Source organism: Taudactylus pleione, unplaced genomic scaffold, assembly GCF_031769625.1.
Source record: "Taudactylus pleione unplaced genomic scaffold, aTauple2 ptg000331l, whole genome shotgun sequence".
NCBI classification, from domain to species: domain Eukaryota; kingdom Metazoa; phylum Chordata; class Amphibia; order Anura; family Myobatrachidae; genus Taudactylus; species Taudactylus pleione.
This window is the reverse complement of record NW_028284732.1, coordinates 2289092-2312225: the sequence shown is the minus strand read 5'-3', so window position 1 is coordinate 2312225 and position 23134 is coordinate 2289092. Positions and strand designations below refer to the sequence as shown.

The following is a 23134-nucleotide window of genomic DNA, read 5'->3' as shown; positions in this document are numbered from 1 at the left end:
GAGCCTCCCGTGACTCCCGGGAGAGTAGGCAAGTATGCAATAGCGGAAAGGTTACATGGAGTAAGAAATGACATATACAGTAAGCAGATATATGTGGTGCGGGAGGATTTATTTAGAAGGATAAGATGAAGTAATAGAAGTTAAACAGGGTTTATATGGATTTTCGGGAAAAGTTATATCAAGTAACAGATACTCTAAGTGTGATTATATAGAGCAATTAAATTAATTAAAAGGAAATAATGTTAAAAGAAAGTACTACTTACATGCTGAGTGTTATAAATGAAGACTTGTCATAATATTCAGCTGGAAGCATGTTTAAAATTCCCAAAATACATCAGTCTAATTTATGGTTAGTTAAAAAATATCTAATAAACTGAAGTTAAGATATAATGAAAAATAAAACCTTAACAAGAAAGGCTATTATTAGAAGAGACTGGGTTTATCATCTTTTACAAGGTAAGACTATAAAAATAAACAGTTGCAGGAAAAAAGTTCTTAAGCTATTCAACAAGCGGATGAAGAACTGTCCAAGGAGTTTTGTGTACACATTAATCAGTTTTAGACAATTTTTGCAGAAGAGAGGCCAGCAGCTCCATTATAAAATTTGTAGTATATATAAAATATATTTTGATTGCTCCTGTGCGGTGTCGCCTGGATGAAAAGCAGCTGTTCCCGCCATTAGTAACACTGCCAGGGGAGTATCTATAATGGGTGCAGGGTGTGCAGCGCACATGGGCCCCTGGGTCCAGGGGGGACCTGCACCATACTTGCCGACAATCTGGCTGCCCCTTCCGGGAGGGAGCAGCCAGATCGGCATGACTGGGGGGCGTGGCCAACAAACGGGGGCGGGGCCGGCCAGTGGATGAGAGTTTGCGGGCGGGGCGGGGGGCGGAGCCACGCAATCACGTCATTTTGGCCCCACCCCCACTACACACTGCCTATATTACAGGCAGTGTGAAGCAGGGGGAGGGGCCAAAATGACGCGATTCCACGTGAATCGCGTCATCGCCGTCCTCCACTGCAGGGGCTTTACATGTAAGTACGGGGGGATAGGAGGGGTCGCTGGCAGCCGGGAGGATTGCCTGCCTTCCCGGAAGGTCGGGAGCGGCACCCGATTTTCGGGAGGCTCCCGACCAAATCGGGAGGGTAGGCAAGTATGACCTGCACTGCACACCCTGCATCCATATTATTTAAAAGTTACCTCTCCGAGGTCCCACGTCAGCGCTGTACAAAAACATTTAAAAATGCCCACCGTGCCCAGAGTCTACTAATGCTCCGGTGGCTGACCAGCTGTGTCAGTCGGCTGCCAGCCACCAGGAAGAGAGGAGGGGGCCCCAGACGGGGAATACACACGGGCCCCCTCCTCTCTAAAGATGTCCCTGAACACGGCTATAGAAGTAACAGCATTACTTATCGAAGAGATTACCTCGCCAACTGTGCATGCGTGATCTGAGGCCACGCATGTGCACAGCCAAAGGTCATGTGGAGGTGGTCCCTCCTTGCAACCCCGCAAATCCTTTCCACTGGAAGGTGCGGGGCAATCTGAAAATACTGTAGCATTGCTTATCTGAAGTAAACTGAAAACTTTGAGTTTAAGGAGCTTGCTGAATATTAGGTGGTTGTATCGGCCCCCTAATAATGAATTAACCCGTTACATAAAACATGTGAAAACTATGGTTTATGCATGTGTAACGGGCCCATTAATGATTATGAATAGACCCCATAATATAAAATAACAATGTGAACAATACAATAATAAGGCAGAATGCTTGAGAGTAGTGCAGCAGCTTTTAACTTACAGTATAATATGAACAACAGGTTAAAACAATAACTTTATAGCCCTTCTGCTCCACAGGAGGTTTCTGTCTTCCCTGAGCTTGCCTTAGGACTGCTCCGGGGACAGTTACAGGTGGGGAGTTTGACTGGGGTGGTACACCTGTCAAACCGTAACGCAAGGGTCCTAAGGCGAGCTCAGGGAGGACAGAAACCTCCCGTGGAGCCGAAGGGCAAAAGCTTATCCCTTCTGCTTCACGGGAGGTTTCTGTCCTCCCTGAGCTCGCCTTAGGACCCTTGCGTTACGGTTTGCTAGGTGTACTGCCCCAGTCAAACTCCCCACCTGCCACTGTATTACTGTCAGTAATGTCAACAGCATATGACATAAACATTGAATGTCACAACCTTATACACTGGATCAATATATCGGATGCTAACCTTACTGGCTCTTGGTACTGGGAATTATCTCAAGGGGTGAATGTATATATACACATCTAAAATTTGGGTCAATATATATATATATATATATATATATATATATGTCTCTACAAATAATTAAGAACTAATTAAGCTAATTGGAAATTGCTTAGTCATTATGGGGGGTGTCCAAAGGGTTCCGCAGGCACAATAATTTTGGTATACTTGCACCTAATTGAATATACCTCTATGTGTTCAGTTTATAACTTTCAGGGGTCTTTCAAGCACTTAGCAGTATATTAAAACAGTCACAGTATGCAAACTTCCTGTAGCAACAAATATAAAAGCACCAGCTAGTATCCTTGTTTAATTGTATCCTGGGACTTGTAGTTCCACCACTTTAATTTCCCACCAGAGAGAGTACAATATAGTATAACCTCAAATGCTGATTAAACAAACACTTGGTGCACATTTACCTGCCCACCCATATATCCGTGACTCTCCTGCCCTTGTGGCCAGATATAGTCCAAACCCACATGAATAGCAGAGATAAGTAAATTACCCATGGTTACTTATCTGCACCAGTGCATGTCCCGGGACCTGATCTTGATTCCTCCTTCAGTACAGCTGACTTGCAAAATAACCTGCCTCAGATATGCATTCAGACCTCTTTTGCTAACTCCAAACTGCGACTTCACAGCTCCTCCTGCTCTGCAATCACTCAAGGCTGTGAGCTCTCTCTTTGCAGAACACCAAGCCAGTGCCCTTCTTAGGGTCACCTTCTCTGGACTTGTCACATAGCTAAGTCTCTCTCAAGAAGCTCCTCCATCTACTGCCCTCTCTGCTCTTCTGATGGCCAATGGTTTTACCAAAGATGGCAGAGATCCACTTGTTCTCTGCTATCGATGGCAGACTAGGAACCAATGTTTTTTTCTTCTTCCTACTGCACAAAGCATAGCCACGCCCCCTGATGGGCCGCTAAGCCCTACCCCAGATGCTGATTGGCCAATGGCCCACCGCGTTCCCCAGGAGCGGTGGCCATCGAGGGCAGCAATCCATTGATGGTTCACTGTAAATGTTTTTGTGCCATTAACAGCAATCACCGATGGCACCATTGATGGTGACCTTCAGTGGTCAGCCCACCGATGTCCATACCTATTTGCCAGTGTCCAAACACACAGACTCATTAAGCTCCTCCCCCTTTTCACAGTAACTATCTGGGATATTACGTTTTTGGTAAAAGAGAGTGCCCATCTCTCTTCTTACTGAGGCAAAGGTCAGTAGTAGCCCCTGAGTGCTCAAGTCAGCTGCAGCATCCCCAGGGTTTATATATATAGAAAATATACTATGAATACCGCACTAACTGTATTTTAAAAATTGATTATTGAGGATGTTAGGTCATAAAAATATCATTATAGTTTAATTTCAGACAGAAATACCCCAAGATCAGATCAGCACACTTCACAAAAATTGATGCAAAAATATGAATCAAATGGGTACAAAAAAAGTTCTAGCAAGGTCCCACCGTGCGTCAACCAGAGCCCTAGGTTATGATTGCAGATGGCTTTCTATATGCACCAGTATGATAAGTATACTATTGACATATGATGGAACTTTGCTTGCAACTTTTTTGTGTGTCCAGTTATTTCATGCATGGCAGACTTTATCTTAATAACTTCACTGAAAGGCAATGCAGTCAGACTATTTATGTCTTAAGTGGCTGGTAATAGAGAACAATACATTGCTCTTACTGTGTGAGTATGAATGTTATTTGTACCTCTTTTATTTAAGACAACTTTACTCCACAAATCTGTGGGGGTCTTCTGTGGACAATAGTTTATCCACTATCTGCCTGCCTCATCTTCATCTCATTAGTGCTGACAGCCTTAACAAATAAATAAAACAAAGGAACTTTCAAGTTATTAAAGTATTTTACTGATATTCATAGTAAATCCACTGGTGGTGCTGTTTCACTGAAGTACATGACTGATATTCATTTAAATTAAGTCAAGAAACTTCTATGGCAGCTTCCACTAAGATAAATATATGAAATGTGTACCAAAATAAGAATACCTGTGAAAATTACTAATAGATTTATGTGGCTCACTGGTAAGGTTTCTAGAAAATAATGAAAATAATAATAATAATAATAATAATAATAATAATAATAATAAGCCTATAACAAAACCTATATACTTGAGTCATCTTACAGCATTATTTGGATAATAGTATATAACAAGAGACATAGTTAAAGGGATTGTCGACTTTGTAAAAAACACTGTTACTCAAATATAGTCCCTGGCAAAAAAAATAGGAAGTGGATGGGGTTTCTGTAAGTGCTCTTGGCACTATATTACACATGAACTCACTGTGCTTAAAGAAGCGTGCTGTGACAGCTGTGACATCCATCTAGACTGAAAGGGTTAACTATATGGTTTACTTCATGACAAGGATGAATGGTCTGATACAATGTCCCCGTTGTGGTTAAATTCAAGTTTTCCTTAGCCGTATCTTTGCGGTTGGTACTATCTTTAGAGATAACATTTGACTATGAAACTTAGTTATAATAAGAATGTATCCCCTGTAGTACCATAGCTCCTGATTCCGAGATTTACGCTATTGCCGTCGTGACAGAAATTCCATATGTAGCGGCTGTACAAAAATATGCAAATGTTGCGCCCACTTGGATTTGAATTGAGACGCCCACCGGCGGCTTCACAAAGCCAAGCGACTATGTACAGAGACGCAGCTTGGTCGCAGGTCAATAAGTTACCCTATGGACACGGCACCTCCCTGTTGCCGCCCACAGGCGGTTCCTGCCTCTCGATCACTTTTTGTGAATAAATCCTCACTGCCAGCGACATCGGTAATGAAACTTGGTGCATGGGCTTGTGATCCACACACACGTGCAGACCACCTATAATCACCTCACTGCGTAAGCATAGCCATTGCGTCCATCTCTGAATCAGGACCAATGTCAGGAGGTATGACATTAGGTGTCAGCAGACAATGGCCCTCATTCAGAGCCGCTCGTTAGCGGCAGTACGCTCGTTCCGAGCGATGTTTGCACATCTGCGCATGCGTACGCTTTTTAGTACGCATGCGCGAACCAGTCAGTGCGGCCGAAAATCCTTTGTACGCTATATAGCGAGTGCCTGCTATTTTGAGTGACAGAATGAGGCGTATGTGGGTGGTAACAGGGGAAGGTGCTTGAAAATGGGGAGTGGAGATCCGAACGCAGGCGTGCTTAAAGGTCAAAACGGGCGTTTTATGGGTGTGTATATTTAAAACAGCAGCGTCATTGACCACGTCACTGGGTTATTTTATAGCCAGAACTGCACGCAAATTTGTGGTAGCCAACACCAACCACAAGAATAGCGAGCAGTTCATACGCTGGTCGATGTACTCGATTAATCTAATAAATAGCGGACATGACGTAGGATGCGTGCGGCCAGGGGGCGTTTTTAACAAATAAACGAGCGTATGTTTTGCTCGTTCGTTCAGACTTAGAGGTGTGAACACACTGCAATGTGCTTACGGATCATTTAAATAGCCACCCCTTGTTTTTAAACGAACGACCGCAAATAGCGTCCGGCTCTGAATGAGGGCCAATGTTTCTTTTAAAGTGGTTACAATTGAATTTAATGTCACAGGCATAATTGTCATCTCATGTACCGAATTCTAGATTTTCCTTTGTGTGCAGAGAATGTGTTACCGTATTTACACCTGCGCTGCTTCTCCTCAAAGTGTCACCTGCAAAGTGTCACTTGTGCGATCTGCAGAGGACTTCACTGTCCCTCCCTCAGATTTTTTACATTCTTTCAGTGCTTTTTAACAGCTGCTTTTGGCCCTGTACTGACTGACATAACTAAGTGACGCTGACAACCTGCAGGTGCAAGTTTACCACAGTTCGCAGCAGGTTCTTAGTAAACACACATTGCCTGGAGCGTCTCATGTACCTGCCCTTTTCACACCCTCCGCAGGATTACAAGTTTTTACCTCACACACTGACATACAATCACACACATAATGTCATGGAAACACAGAAACTGTAATATAATACGTATTTGGGTATTTATTCCAAGTTTTAATACTTAACTTGTAGAGAAGATTAGTTCATTAGTCCTGTCTACCTCTTTCCAGAATTTCTGCTATGGATCAAACCACACTATGGAATTATAAAGTGTTGTAGACAATGCTGGTGCTGTATACATACTGTATATGTTCATAAATAAATGTGTATGAAAACGTCATTGTATGCTATTTACACAGTGCAAAAACAGCTACGGTGCAGCACAAAGGGGCATTTGGTGATACAGTATGATGAGACCCTATTTGAGATGTTGCATCTAGATTTCCACCAAGGTCCATGGGTTTAAGAAGAAAGATGATAGTATTTGCAGACCTTATACTGTAAATTTGGCACTGTCAAATATGAGCTCAGCAGAGTGAAGGTGCATGTAGCTAAGTACAAATTTCCGAGTATAAAAACAGCATAGCCTCATTTACTGAAATGTGTGGTTCTAAAGTGGTAGGGGTTAGACTTTTATGTGACAATTACACTTTTTGTCCACTGCACCAACTAAGAATTTTCCTCTTTCCGGCAAACCTAGGTGCAGGTCATGGTCATGGTGGTGGCTGCCTTAAGTAAAGGAGTAGGCGGAGCTTCTAGGTGCACAGATGGAAAGCTAAAAGTGAATTGTAAAGCTGGCCATACACCTACACGACCAGCATAAGATCCGATTCATCATACGATTTCCCTACGACTCCCCGGAGCTCCCTGGCAGTCCCGGCAGCATGTTTGTTGTTTTTCTTAGCACAGGATCTGTCGTAAGATCGATCCTCTGTCTCACAGGCTCATAAGGGAAACAGTCATTGAAATGACTTGAATTTCCGCATGATGGATTGCATGAACATAATAAATGGCACGATCTGCACACGATACGATGGACAAGATGTGCTGCACATCTGATCATAAGATCAGATTATAGGAGCTACGGGAGCACGCATCGGATCGAATCTTGCTAAAAAAATACACGATTTTCACAAGATCCATCTTATGACCCATCGAAAAGCGGGCAATCGGCCCAAAATCGTGCAGGTGTATGGCCAGCATTAGGTGCATACAATGAGCTTTGTTAATGACATTCATTGATGCAAGGTGCGCCCCATTTCTATTTTCTCCACAGAAAGTTACAATTATTTCTCTTTTCTTGAAAAAAAAAAGAATAAAATATACAAATGCAATATATAGATTCTACCGCTTCTGCGACTGCATTAGTGTCTATTACAGTAGTTGCATCTGCCACTTTATGTTAACACTAATACAGCCTTTGCTTTAATGTACAGCCGTGCATGAATGTGCAAGGGCTGGGATGCCCACTTGTGTTGCATCAGACGCACTGTTGGGACTTGCACCAGTCCCATGTAACTGTAGGTGCAGAATCTCCATCAGAGTATGGCCTTCAATGCACCCAATTAAGTGTCTACCTTCACAGCCACTCCTGCAACACACCGACAACACCCCTATAACAAAACATCAGATGGAAGATCACTGTACTTCTGTTTAGCCACCTCCCAATTGCTGCCCAGGAATGCTCAACAACTAGAAGTCAGTAAGGCTCAAGTGGTCCAGAGACTCTGGACCTCATTCAGAGGCGGTCACACAGAGCGATTGGATGCAGCGAGCGATGTTTTTTTCAACTGCGCATGCGTACACATGGCAGTGCGCGTGCGCAAGCCTGTCTTTCTGACCGCAATCCTCTTGCTCGTTAGTCACTACGAGGTCGTAGCTGTGATTGACATTTTGTACCGTTTGTGGGTGGTTACAGGGGAAGGTGCTTGTGAACGGGGGTGTGGTGGTGTGAACGCAGGCGTGGTTGACCTTAAAAAAGGTCATTTTAAGGGCGTGCATATATTACTGAGCGAGTCATCACACACGTCATCTCGTTGCAATAACGATGCTACTGCTCATAGTGCTAAAGGTAGCCCAGGGTCTACCTTAAGCATTGCGAGTACAGGCGATGGTTTCTGCCTCAACCGATGTCTGTAGGCAATTAACAATGTAACAGGTGTTAATCGTGCTGATGTAGGTTGCCGCCTGCGACCGACTCTGAATTAGGCCGTAGAGATAGGAGGTGTGCTTTCAATATAGTGGGTGTTTCCGCGCTTACGATGTGCGTTGCGATTGAGCGCTCGTTTTGCAAATTCTCGATCACTTTGGGTGCGACCGATCACTCCCGAACGACCGCCTCTGAATGAGGGCCTCTGTGCGCTCAGACCATGGGATGCATATTCATGCAGCTTTTTATGAATTTAGGCCCGTATTCAATTAGGAGCAAAAAGTCGGAGGCGGACTTTTCGCTGTCATCGGAGGTTTTGGCGTTGAAAACTTATCGCGCACGTCCCCACTTATCCCCGTATTCAATTGCAAATCGCCGAAAACGGGACCCGGTGAAAATGAAATGAGAGAAAAGTGATGTAATTTTTGGAAAATCAGCAAAAAATCAACGATTTCTGAAAACATCAGCATTGCCTTTGCCTCAGAATCAGCCTCTCTATCTCTTACTAGACCATTGTTAATTAGGTCTTGTGAAAAAAAAGCAAGTAAAAGCAGAGCTTATCAAATATAAGAAAGAGTTTAGAAACGGTACTGGGTTACTGTCAGTTTAGCTTGTAGGCAAACATTTGGAGTCCTAAGCCCCTTCTTATCCATTAGCCGCTCCCCTTTTCACAATCTTTACAGAGAAATCAGAATATAATGACACTGCATAATTCCCTCTGCAGATGAATCATGTAATTTTTTCAGTAGATGAAGAAAGTATATTCAGTTAACTCACAACAGTTGATTATTTTCATACACATTTTTCTTTGCAGATGAAAAAACAGTGCATCCTATATTCACACATTCTCTGCCACAGTGTCTTTATCTGGCCCTGATTAGGACCCCATCTCAATTTTTTGGGGAGGGACAAGCAATGCCATTTACTCCTCAAAGGCCTATGTTGTGCTCTGAGCAGGGGCGTTTCATGAGAGAAGCTGGCCCGTATACAGTCTTTCCATCACAGGCCTCCTCCGCTGTCTGGCGCTGCACCACACTGATAGACTCTTGGCACTAGAGTGTGCCCAGAGTCTATAGCGCATGCGCAGGTCACCGAGAAAATGGCCACAGCAGCCATTTTCCTTGTACGATGGAAAAATGGCCGCGGTGGCCATTTTATAGGCGTTTTTAAAGTGCTGACAGCGGCGCTGACATGGAACTCCAGAGAGGTAAGTATAATATGGGTGCAAGGTATGCGGTGCGGGCCAAATCTGCATCCATTATAAGTACGCCCCTGGCTCTGAGCATGCATGGGTGCGAGAGCATGCTCAGTAGTGACTGTTGTTCTGTAATACTTATACTGAGCATGTGAAAGGGCCTAAGAAGGGTACACTGGAAAATTCATGTACGCCTCCAGGCACCATAGCTGACACACCCATTGCAAGAGAAGCAGTTAAGCCACTGGTGATGATTTGTATGCCATATCCCAGTCCTGTCGGGTTCCGGACTATAGATAAACATCTGGATGAGATTTTAAATCGTGAGAGTTTTTTTAGTCTGAAAAACATGCGAGTTTGCTCTGTTGCTTTGTTTTGGGATTATTACATTGGCCGAGTTTAAAAAGTGTGAGAAACCTCTAAAATTTTGTAAATACTCACCCTATTACATTTGGCCCCAGATGTTAAACAGTCAATAGGCCAACAGGGACAAAAGGTTGACACACTTAAAGGTCGACATGTAAGAAGATCGACGGGTACAAATGTTGACAGTGTGCAAAGGTCGACACAGTTATGGGCGACACATTTTTTTTATGGTTAGGTTAGGGTTAGGCACATACCGGAGGGTTAGGGTGAGGCACTTACCTCAACGGTTAGGGTTAGGCACTTACCCCGACGGTTAGGGTTTGGCACCAGGAGGGAGGGTTGGGGTTAGGCACTTACTCCGACAGTTAAGGATAGGCACCAGGATGGAGGGTTAGGCACTAGAAAGGGCAGTTAGGGTCAGGCACCTACCCCGATGGTTAGCTCCCCAGTAAGCTCCCCACTGACATCACTGCTGATGTCAGTGCTGCCGCCCACAAAACGGCATGCGTTCGCTTGGGAACGCCTCCGTTTGTGTAGCCACCCCCCCCGCCCCTACAAAATGGGTCGAGCTGTCAATCACCATCGACAGCCGCCACTTTTGTAGTGAGCTCCGGAGCTAGAGAAATTCTCTCTCGCTCCGGGGCTTGCGCACGCGCAGTGCGGCTGCTGCGCGTGCACAAGGCCTTAACATCGACCCGGTTGCGAACGCTCAGCGCTTGCGACCAGGTCTGAATGAGGTCCTATGTCACCTACACTTGTCTCTATAAAACCTCCTCCAGAATCTCCCAAAGGGGAGATCAACAATGTTGTCATGTATGCAGCTGTGGATATTTGCTAACACCATACACTATAATAAACATTGCAACATTAAAAGCTTATTTTTGAATGATTGCAATGGGTTTCTCAACAGCTGTATTTTGAATGCTAGCATGCAATCACAAACTGTATACAGTATGTGCAAATTCAGAAACACTTTGATTAAAGTTTGTAAAAATCAAACTCATAAATAGAATAAGCCTGTACAGACACACAAATACACATGATTACACAATTAACAGGAATAAGCATGCACAAGATCGGGGACACACATGCTGGCATAGATGTGTGAACTATGTGATGGCTTAGTTTTCTTTAAATTAAACTTTTTGAATCACCTGGTCCATCTCCATAAATGTCACAGAGGCACTCACTGTGTCTCCAACAACACAACCTATTAGTTCCTTTGCTTCACCATTTAACATTGTACTAAATTCTGGTGAGATTCTACTCTGTAAATAGAGGTGAGAAGACTCATTCTACTGTATGGTGTGGTTGGATTATAGTAAGGTAAAAATCCAGGAGAAACAAAATTAAGGAGTATCCCACGTAGGGGGGGTTTCTCAGTACCTAGAACCCCCACCCCCCTGCCAGGTCGATCCATCACCGTAGCTGCTCCAATCATTATAATTGTTTTTTTGTGAGATGGAGAGCTTTGCCTCAACAGTGCACCCTCTGAGCTCAGAACGGGCAGAACGAAATCCTCCCTCCTTGGCAGAACAAAACTTTGTTTACAGCTCCTTTTGCCAGCTGCACTATTGAGAGGTACAACATGGACATTGTGGAACTATCTGGAGAGTGCAACTTTTAAATTATTTCATTTAAAGCCTATAAAAGTAATTATGTAAAGTTGAGAACTTCACACTAAAGCTGCATACACACACAACGATTTTGTTACCAACGATTTTATGAATGATTTTATGAACAATTTTCTGTCAGATTATCTGTCAGATTTTTTAAGGTGTAATGAACGATTTTTTTGAACTACAAACGATTTTTGCATATTCCCTTAATGAAAATCGTTGAGTTGACAAGTCTGACTGAACTACAAACTACAAACGTGAACGTGCATGAACGATTATCGTTCATCATTTGACTCAGAAAGTGAACGATTTTTTCAAGCAATTATCGTTAAACGATATCGTTTAACGATAATCGTTGAAAAAAATCGTTGTGTGTATGCAGCTTAACACCATAAAAAATTAGTTACTAAAAATAGTAATACAAATAGTCCTATATATTTAGAAATAATTATAAACCTTACCTATAATGGTAGCATATATATGGTGGACTTGCCTACATATGTAGTGTATATATATATATATATATATATATATTATTAATTTACATATATTTATATAGCTGCATTGGTTATTTAGGAAAGAGAAACTTTTTGGGTCCCTGACACATTTGCAAGCTGCAGATGAAACTGTAAAATATATATATTTAGTGAAAGTCTTTATCATATAAGTGTCCCATGTGTACTATACAGTATTTACAACTGTGATATTAATTTACAGCTGTGTTACTTTTAAAATAAGCTTCCCCATACCAGCATTTGGAAACCCCCCCTCTAGAAATCCTGCGTTTGCCCCTGCCACGCGTAACATATAAGCCAAATTCCACTATAGAAACATGCCTATTCGCAAATGCCGAACTAATTAAATATTCCACAGAAATTTTTAAACATTGCTTGTCTGTACAGTAATCAGGTCACATGAATGTATATTGTATACTGTACAAATTAGCATTGCAGGCACATACAAATAAGACTTTCTGCAATGCTACAATGTGTCTATTGCTTGGTGTGCATTTTATAATGGTGTGCTACATACAGAGTATTTTACATATAGTATATTATGTCACTGTGCTTCTGTCTATTGGTTATTTTTTAAGCATGTTTATTTACAAGGTCTGAACTATTTATTACAATGCTAGTACTATTATATTCCAGAACGCGGCAGTATCTGCTGTGTGCGTGCTAAAGTGCAATTGTCAACTCTGTGCTTGATGGGTCTATAGCTTGTGTGCAATTAAGGGTGGAGTAATTAACAGCTTTTAGGAATGCTGCTCTAGGTCATTTAATGTTTTACACAGGAGTTTGACAAGAGGGTTTCCTACTTTAACTTTCAGCACTACCTTTCACCAAATATACCTGTATCTGTATACAGTGCCAGTATGCATCCTTTATACAGCTGCTACTCCTTCCTGGATCCACAAGCACAACCGTGCTTCATCTCTTAGATATAAAGTATAAAACGGGAAGAGTGCAATAGTGTATTAGTCTCCATATACTTTCATGTGATGTGACTATGAAGCATACATTACTAATGTAGTTATGTAGCTTATCTGTTTGATTGTGTTTCATAGGGCTCCACCAATGACCCTACTGCACAAACCAGATCAGTGTTCTTCTTTTAAGCTCCCAGCTGCTTCTCTTGCTCTGAACTCAGCCAGAAAAACAGCAATTAATGTTTCTAGCATAACCAGAGACAACTATCTAGTTCCTACTTACTGTATGTCTCATCTCAGAAAGTCAGCAATACATGCTACTAGAATAACCAGCGATGACTATCTGTACTGTACCAAGCCAAATATTACAGTACAAAATCACATTTCAATGTACATCTTGATTTGTGCAAGTGGACTTCGGTTCCCTTCAAAGAGCATAGGTTTATAGAGCAAGATAGTGATGATTGTAGAAGAGCAGAAGTTTGCACAATCTGCAGGGAGTAGTTGGGTACACACCTATACAATTGTCGGGCCGTTCTTTCGATATCGAGATAACGCCCGCTGGTTTGTATCGGTGTGTATGCTGTCCCGATGCAGGAGCGTTAGCCGATTAATGGCTTTTAACGTACCTGCAACGGTCGGGACTGGGAGGTCGCATCGAATGTTTTGTGCAAGTTTTGTCGGCTCGACTGCCCCATCCCATAGAAGCCCGTACACACTGTGCTGTGTCTGCACATTGTGTACAGTGTTCTGCGGCAGCTGACAGGTGGTCACACTGGCTGATCGGGAGAGTTTTACCCGATCAGCCTGTTATTGAAAAGGTGTGTACCAAGCTTAAGGCCGTGAATAGGAGTTGGGCAAAGTTAGGGCATTCCTTGCCAAGCACATAGTAAGTATACCAGTGCCTGTGGTCTTTGAATCATATTCTATACTTTTAAGGTAAATTATTTTGCACATTCATGTTACACATCATCAGGGCCACATCGTACAAATGTCCGCCGAGTATTCTGAGCTGGGTGGCCTTTTAAGGTGCAACTGTGAAATACAGAGTAGTTTGGTGTGTAGTCATTATGTCGACATGGTTGAACTGTCAACAGTGAAAATGTCAATATGCACAATGTCGACAGTACAATTCAGTGTTTGGTTTAGGGTTAGGTTAAGGGTTAGGCTGCAGTTTGGGTAGGGTTAAGGCTTAAACAGGAGTGTAAACATGATGACTGTCAGCATACACAATGTTTACATACCATCCATGCTGGTATTCTGAATGTTGACAGGCAGATCAGGTTGACATTCTGATGTTGACATTTTGTACCACACCCAGTACAATGGGTCTGACGCTGCTATGGATTGGGGGTGTAGTAAGTATTATGGCCGATCACACGGCTGGCGGTTCATATCCCAACAGCGGAAGCCCAGCAGGGTTGAAGATCCCGAACGTTAAAAGGTAAGTATTTACTAACACTATTCTACCCCCTAATCCTCCCTTAGGGGTGCCTAACCCAAGTGCCTAACCCTAACCCCCCTCTAAGTGCCTAAACCTAACCCCCCTTTCCCCGCAGCCTAACCCTAAGTCTCCTGGGGGGGTGCCTAACCCTAACCTAGTCCCCAATTAGTAGAATGGTCCTGGTCTCTGCATCCCAAACGTTGCAGTATGTCAATCATGCTACGTCTAAAGGGAGACTGAGAGCAATAACGCAGAACCTGTTCTGCACATGCGCAGACCGGATCCTGCACCAGCCCAAAACCATCAGATTTGTACGTAAACCATTGGGTTTGCGTACAAATTAGAATCAGGCTCAGTGTGTATCCAGTGCATTTTATAAATTAGGCCCAACGTGGTGTTAGCAGCTATAACCATTGTAAAAATGGCTCCTTCAACATAATATAATAAATTAGAAATGTAAATATCCTAAACTTCAAAACATCTGAATACAATACATATTAGCAAAACATGACAGGATTATTTACTAACAAGGTGCCAATGTAATGTAACTCACTGAAATCCAGAAGGTATTTGCATTCATTACATATATACATATCACTGTATCCATAAAAAGTTAATGATTATTTTTTTTAAGACACTTTTGCCCTGAAATTATCTTTAACAAAGAGGGAAGGGGTGGGGGTATCCAAATATTAAAGCAGTAACTGCTTTAACCTAAATTATTCACCTTTGCAAATATCGCCTCATGCTGAAGGGAAGCCCAGCGCACAGTGAGCAAACCATTTAAGCAATAAAGCGAATAGGTAATTATATAGGGTGTGAACCTACGCATGCCCAGAAGTGGGCACTATAGAGATAAATGTTACAGAGCGCCATTTAACGGTCAAGGGTTCCTGAAATCAACACAAATCATGTATCCAAACAAGCTTCCTGACCCCTGATTCATTTTGTATTTATTATGATTCCTATCTACCTATGTACTAAACATTTCTATTCATTGTGAATATAATATCAAACTGTGGACTTGTACAATGTATTAAAATATAATTTGTTTGTTAATTATATGGGATCATGTCGACCCATGACAAGTAGCATACTGGGCAATGTTTGTGTCTCTCCCTACCTATAGGAAACACATTTTGTATCACTTTACATAACGATAAATGCCACATAGTCTAATTGTAGTTCTGCAGCATCACTTGTCAAAATATGCATTACATTAAATTGAACATTAACACTACTGAAGTGTTGTAACCCAAAAACCTCATTATGTTTGTTTCACATTCTTTAAATAATCACTAGAAATAGCAGCATTACTCTAGTACATTACTGAAATACCCATGACAGTTTAGTGACATTTTATTCTCAACTGCAATGGAGGAAAGGCTACGCTAATCTGTCATGAATCACAGTACTTGTAAAAGCCCAAATTCCAATCTACCACTTAATATACAAATGAAACCACTTACTTCCTTTCTAGCCCAACCAGACAGCAGCTGGGACACATCCAACTATACCACCAGTCCACTTAGCTGGCGCTTACCATTCTGTATACATTACATTACCTAGGCATTAACAGCAATAATCTAATATAGATAGCACAATTATAGCTAAACTAGTGCGCACTAGTAATTTTATGTAGAAGTCACCAACCCACAGAAGTAACACAATGCAGAAATTAACATCCAATAGAGGTAGCACTATGATATACATTCAGGTCCAACTCACTTACAATGTGTATATAGTATAGTTAAAACACTTCACCCATTAGGAATAAAGGCCCCCATACATCAGCAACTGATTGCAGCAATCGTGCAATTTGCAATCGATTGTGTATAAAAATCCTTCCCTTTTTTAATCGATTGTGGCAATTCTGCAATCTGCAATCGATTGAAAAAGGGAAAGATTTTTATACACAATCGATTGCAAATTGCACGATTGCTGCAATCAATCTCTGTATGGGGGCCTTTAAGCCATAGATTCATATGTAGTCAAATAGGGCGGAGGTTCCTAATTAATCCAAATTGTGTCAGGTGCATTCCCTGGTGTTTAATAGCTGATATGCTTGGTGGAGGTCTTGCCTTTAAAAGCCTGTGTGCAGGTAAGCCTGAAACTAGGAAGCATATTCTATATTTAACATTAATGTGATAGTAATTGCCTTCTTTACAATTGAAACTGATATTCCGTTTATAAAGCATAAAGAATAAAGGGTCCATGTATCAAGCTTTTTTTCATAAAATTATGTACAAACTGCACCCTGGCAGAGTGCTAATTAGCACTGCAGATCGCACTCCCATTCTTATCAATGGGGACTACGAACTCAACCCCATGTACCAAACTCTAAAAGGCGAAGCTTTCGGAGTTTGTTCCCGTTAGTTTACACTATCATCATTTGAGCCTACTGTGGCTACAAGTAGGAGAGAGATTTCCGATCTCTCTCCCGCAGCCTCTGGCCGGAAGCGGGAACTGACACTGTGCAGTGTCAGCTCCTCCTGGTGAATCGCATGGACAGTGGTTACCGCAACCGCTCTCCCTGCGAGTTTCTCTTGGTACATAGAGGGGATATTATCAATAAAAATATCTGCTGCGATATGGAACCTTAAAATTGCAGTTCCACATTTATTAATACATAGACCCCTAAAGATTGCAGTGTTCAGAATGTGTGGTGAATGCAGTGCTTCTATGAATATTATTTAAACAACATGGTCACATACTGCGTGCACCCCAAATATAGGAGTGGAGAGTGCAGTGATTCAATTATGTATTACTATATACATATATATATATATATATATATATATATATATATATATATATATACTGTAGGGAGGGGGGTGTTCAAGAATGTATTAGGTGTTCTTTTATGTGCAGTTACTGACACTTTTTGCCTGGTAGTTATTAGACACAACATATAAGCTTGTTGACCTTTAGTATCTGTTCAGTGATGTTAATCTAACCATCTAGATACAGAGACTCCTCCATATATCGAGCTCCACACATTCTTGTTTGCTAGGGACAGCAAAGGTTCATACTAGTGAAAATTTCTTCTTTGGAATATTCATTTTCTAAAAATGTAAACTTTAACAAATGTGTTTTGATGAATTAGTTGGGGAGTGATGTAGATGTTTTAGTGCATTTTGGTTTAATAAATAAGCGCGAGATAACCTACTGTCTAAGACAAATGTATGTCCAAATTGTGTCACTGTTTTCCATTCACAAAATATAAGAGTTCCATCTCTATTCCTGCAACAATCCAAATAAATGAAATATTCTGCAACTTCAAAATCCTGTCTATAGTAGCTGAGCCTCTTATTTCCATCCAACCCAGAAACACCCACTTGAATTAAGGTTCTATTCAGAATACTCCTTCCCAATTCATAAAGCCAGATCAGTCCCTCAACTATCCCAGCCCATCTAGATCACCGCCCTTTCCAAAAGTTACCTCCCAAATCATGTCCCTATGAAATATCCAAACCATCTAAAACACACTTACGCCAAAACTTTGCATGCAGAGAAAAATCATTATGTAATTACTTCCCACCTACAGCAGCATAATCTGTACATCTGTGCTGAGCTTCAGAAGAACCTACATATTCAGTCTGTGAAGATGAATGTTTACTGATCATATAAGGACATGTATTATTAAAGCTGCATTTAAATATGTCATGACTCTAAATACTCCCTTAAAAACCAACAAGGTTTTTCAATTAAGTGCTAAAAAATGAATAAGAAAATTAGCGTGTACAATTGCAGATGATCTTATAATTCCCCTCACACACCATTATATTATAATGATGAACTCCTCAGTTATATCAGGGTAATGTACTCTGAGTGGTACAGTATGTGTGTTACAGTCACAGGTGTGATACTGTACATTAGAAAATGCAGAATACTGTATGGCACTAAATGGACAAGAGCAATAGACAGACGGGAGGAGGAGCAGAATGGAGGCAGAGTGACAGTTTCCATGCACCAACTAACCAATTGATATATTCCATTAATGGATTTTTACAAGGGGAGGGGGTGAAAGGTTTGGGACTAGCTTCTGGATTGAAGGGCATGCATTGTGCAGCTTCTCCTGAAATCTGAGTATGTAGGGTTTTGTGTGCGCAGTAATAGGAAGGTAATTATCACCACTGCATTATCCACAAGCCAAACCCTTATACACTGCAGATCTGGGCTAGTAAGGTTTACTGCAAGGCACACAGTACATAAATGGGGACCATCTCTTCTCACACCACCAACATTATAAAAATCTACAATAAAACTGCATGTAGTAACAGTCTCTTCTCTCTATAATCCATCAGCAAGACCACCCCAACAAATGGGTGATGTAAAGAGGGCTGTCAGTTACAGGGTCAGCCTTACATGACACTTCTAAACTGAGAATGACAATTGATGTTAGCTGAATAATCTTCTGTGACATCCCAGAGGGGAGAAAACAAATATTGTGCGAATGAAGCAATCAGTTTTGCAATGTGTAGATGAACAAATATTATATAGATATATTTGCAAAAAGAGATAGTGGCAGTGATAAGTGTAGGGATGATATAAGCTATACCTATTTAGGAAAGTAATATATATATATATATATATATATATATATATATATATATATTATATATACATTTCATAAGGAAATAAATCTGTGCAGCAAGGCATTGGAGCTGAGGATCTGTACTTACTATGCTGCATAAGATGACAAGCAGTGGGGCTTCCATTCTTGTGGTCCTGTGAAGCTGATGGCTGTGGGGAGAGATAGGCAGATACAGAATGCAGCTCCACGATTCAGCTACACCTGCCCCTAAAGCCTTGACAAGCCATCCCCTTCTGTATAAGGAGAACCATCCCCTCAGCTGTCCTCCCACTGGCTGCAGCCCGTCCCACAGACACACCGGCCCCCCCGCCTACACACACAGCAAGCGAGGGCTGGCTGTCAGGGATGGATTTAGGGAATAATGTTTGGATCCTAGCCCCGAAAACACTTAACTACTAATTATTTCAAAGAAAAAAAGATGCTGCATTTTCGTTCGTTCTTTTGTTTATTCTCTTTGTTGAGCTTTTTGTCGTTCTCACTGGGGGTTTGACAGGAAAAGTCAGTGCATTACACTGTATTATGCAGCTCTTATGGGGAAAGTGATGTGCTGTGTGTGCCGGGTAATTATTTCTCTGATAAAATATTGACCCTATACTAACAATCTCCGTTGTGTATTAGAACATAATATGTGAGTCTCTTAGTTACTACATTTCAGTTTACAGTATAATAACAATAAAACCACGTTTTTGTTAGATACATTACCAATCCAGTTTCACTAAGATTAATAGCCTTTTTCCTATGATATCCAGGCGATTGGTCGACATTGAGAAGGGACACACATTGTGAATGTCGACATGGTCATCATTAGGTCGACCATCATGTAATTAGGTTAACAGGGTAAAATGGTTGACATACAAAAGATCAACATATACCGTGTTGACAATAAAATGTCGACATTATTTTTAGGTTTAGGGGTTAGGTTAAAACAACAAAAACACTTGTGGTCATTTTTGCGTCGACATGCTTAATGTCGCCATTTTCTATGTGTCGACCATTTAATCTTGTCAACCTAAATACAAGCCTACAGAATGATGGTTGACCTAATGACCATGTCGACTTATTGACTGTCCACATTTAGAACCAGACAATCTTTTTGTGTCGGCCTTCTGAATGTTGACCTTTTCACTGTCAATCTTTATTACCTCACCCATTTCCTATATGCATTATTTTACTTTCCAGAGGCTGTACTAACATTCTTTGCAGGACTTCTCTTTGCTCCCAACCTACAGATGTATCCTTATTCTCCTAGTCTATTTGCGCTATATGGTGCAAGGTGCCTGGCGTTACTTAGATGCCACGCCATGGATAGCTAATTGTGTACTTTAGCATCTGTTTCACCCCGCATCCTATTGAGGATGGGTTAGTGAGGACGCAGTTCTGCGCATTACCCAGCATAGACAATATCTGATAACCCTACATTTGCTTTGCTGTTGCTAAACAAAGACACTTGGGGGCTCATTTAATTGGCTGAATGTTTCAGAGCGCTACATTTACGCATTTTTATGGTTAGAAAAACCTCACCTGTTAATGTTTGCAGCCCATAGATATGCAAGCAAAAATACAAACAAGTTTTCCCTCTCATACAGTATTTACCTATTATGAATACAGCCGTACATTGCGAAAGAAACTGATGGAAAATTGTGCCTAACTGCATTGACTTTATGTTGTATTTTGTTTTAAAGGTCTCCAGAAACATGTTAGATAATTTAAGGCACAGAACGTGCAATGATTATAAAATATTTTTGCTTTTTTATATTTTTCGCACTATAGTTTATTGGTGAATCCTTACCACTGATCAACGAAATATAGTTTGCAATATCATATATAAACAAACATGCTGCTATAGTATTTATCACCCCCATTGTGTCAATACTTCAGTCACAGCTGTATGTCTGTTGGGTACATTCCTATCAGCATTGCACATCTGGCCAGTGCATTCTTCTCACCTGATTTGTTTTCTTTTGCATTGTTGCAGAAATCCATTAGCTTGTGGATCATTGGTGAACAACAATTTTCAAATATTTCAATGAATTCTCAATGGGATCGAGATCTACGATTTGTGAGTAACTCCAGGACACTGGAGTATTTTGTATTTAAGCCATGCCAATTTGGCTTTTGATATATTCTTTGGGTCATTATCCTGCTGGAATATAAATCGCAAATCTTTTTGCAGACTGCAGCTGTTTGGTTTTCTTCCAAGATTTGTCTATGTCTTGCTTCATCTTTTTTTGCATTTACTTTGCGAGGTTTTCCAGCCCATCAAGCAAAGAAGCATCCCATGGCATTATGCTCCAAGAACAGTTGTTAATTATATGGGCGCTGTATTGTGCTGGGTGTCCCTTGCTTTGGTGTGCAGGGTACTGCCTTTTCTCTTCCATTCTTGTTGCTGCCTGGGGTCTCCCCCAGTTTCCCATCCGCATGCTGCCCATCTCATTCATAATATTCTTGAACAGCTGGCAGTTGGTGTCAGAGGTCTTGAACATAGGGTGTTTGACCAGCGCTAGCTGTTTGGGCATCAAGTATTCCCATTTGCCCAAAATAACCGAGACCTTGAAAAGACAGATTGCTTGAGTCCATGTCAGAGTAGTGCTTGTTTATTAACATATATTGCTCTATCCTTCACATTAGAGAATATTCATGGGAAGATGTCCAGAGTTAGGCTTAGAACAAACATACAGCCTAGTGCCAAAAGGGGGCCCAAAAGGTTAAATTTAGGCCTCTAACTATAAAATATTCCTTCACTTCTCATTTGGGATGTAATCATGTTTTCTGACAATCTGTAGGCAAGATTTCATAACAGTTTTTTTCAACAAAAGTTTCCCTTGCATAAAGCAATGACTTGTGAAGTGCCATAGCTATTATTGAAACGTTTTTACTGTCTTACATGAGTTGCCATAGACCTCTTGGTGGTTTTCCTTAGTAGTCCTTCCTTGCATGGATGCTTTGGAGAAAGGCCTGTTCTAGGTAAATTCCCAGTTGGGGCATGTTCCATCAATTTCTTCATGTTTTACTTATCACTGCAATGAGCAATAGTAAAGGTCTTTGAATCTACTTTCCTTCTTTTCTCCAACTTGGTACTTTGCAATAACATTTTCGCGGGTTTGCATTAAACAATCTTTGATCTTCATGATGGAACTTTTCTTTGTAAACACACTAGCTGTGGAACCTTACAGGTAGATATATTTAGGGATATAATTATTAGGTCGACAATAATAATGTTGACATTCATAAATTCAACACCGCAATGTGTACAGGCAGCATGTCGATATTCAAAGAATGTCAACATGTGAAATGCCGACATTGTCAGAATGTCACTGGTAAGCAGTACTACGTAACGCAACATGTCAATAATGTAGCACAATTTCCGATGTATGAGTCATCATTTACCCATCCTTATCGCTCCATGTGGCACGAGACGTATGGCGCGATCAGATGCTGCGCCATGGGTAGCCCCTTTATGGTCTCTTGCCTTTTGTCTCAGATTAGTGTCTGTGTCACATTCACATTGCAAAACGGACATATATTCTGAGCTACGGGCACATGGAGTAGCTTGGTTACATTTTTCATGGCACGCCAAACCCGGCTATTTGGTGTACTATGAGGATAAGTTATTGAGGACACATCTGTAGAACCACACCATTTTTAGTTTTCTTTCCATACACAAATGCTCACAATATACATATATTATAGTAACAGTCACTATTTCCATAGCAAGGTGCTCATTTATTTTTGTTTTATTTAGTCATTTTCAGGACTTTATGACTGTGACATTTTGTTATAGATCTGACACTGTTTATATGATATCTGCTTTGTATGTTTGCAGCAGGCAGTCAGACATAAGATGTATGACTCAGTATAGCATGTCTCACTTCCTGTCTTCCCTATTCCATAGTGGTGCATCATAAAAGAACATCTCCATCCAGTATTAAATATGACAACTTTTAACAAAGGGAAAGAACAGATTAAATGCTAAACTTAATCTGTAAAATAAAGAAAAGGTGTTTCAGGTAACATAATACAGTTTGGCAAGTGTTAATAAACACTACGTTCCAATAGTTACTATAATCACATTTTAGGTTGTACAAAAACTTGTAATCCAACCTCACTTAGCCAATTCTATAACTACATTTTCTGCTTCTCTAAGATAATGGCTAAGAGCAGAATAACCTCCCTGAGGCTGTTATCATATTTCTATATGTTGATTTTTTTTATACTTTGTGAAAGTAGTGATG

At 41.1% G+C, this 23134-nt stretch overlaps 1 protein-coding gene across 1 annotated transcript in view; it reads right to left on the bottom strand.

The window, feature by feature from the left end:
• The window catches only part of NGFR (nerve growth factor receptor), a 96132-nt gene extending 77075 nt beyond the window's left edge, over positions 1-19057 (bottom strand). Inside the window, exon 1 of the mRNA XM_088443579.1 lies at positions 18991-19057. Coding sequence (XP_088299705.1) covers positions 18991-19026 — 36 coding nt within the window. The 5' untranslated portion in view covers positions 19027-19057. The remainder of the gene's footprint in view (positions 1-18990) is intronic.
• Between the last annotated feature and the right edge of the window lie 4077 nt (positions 19058-23134).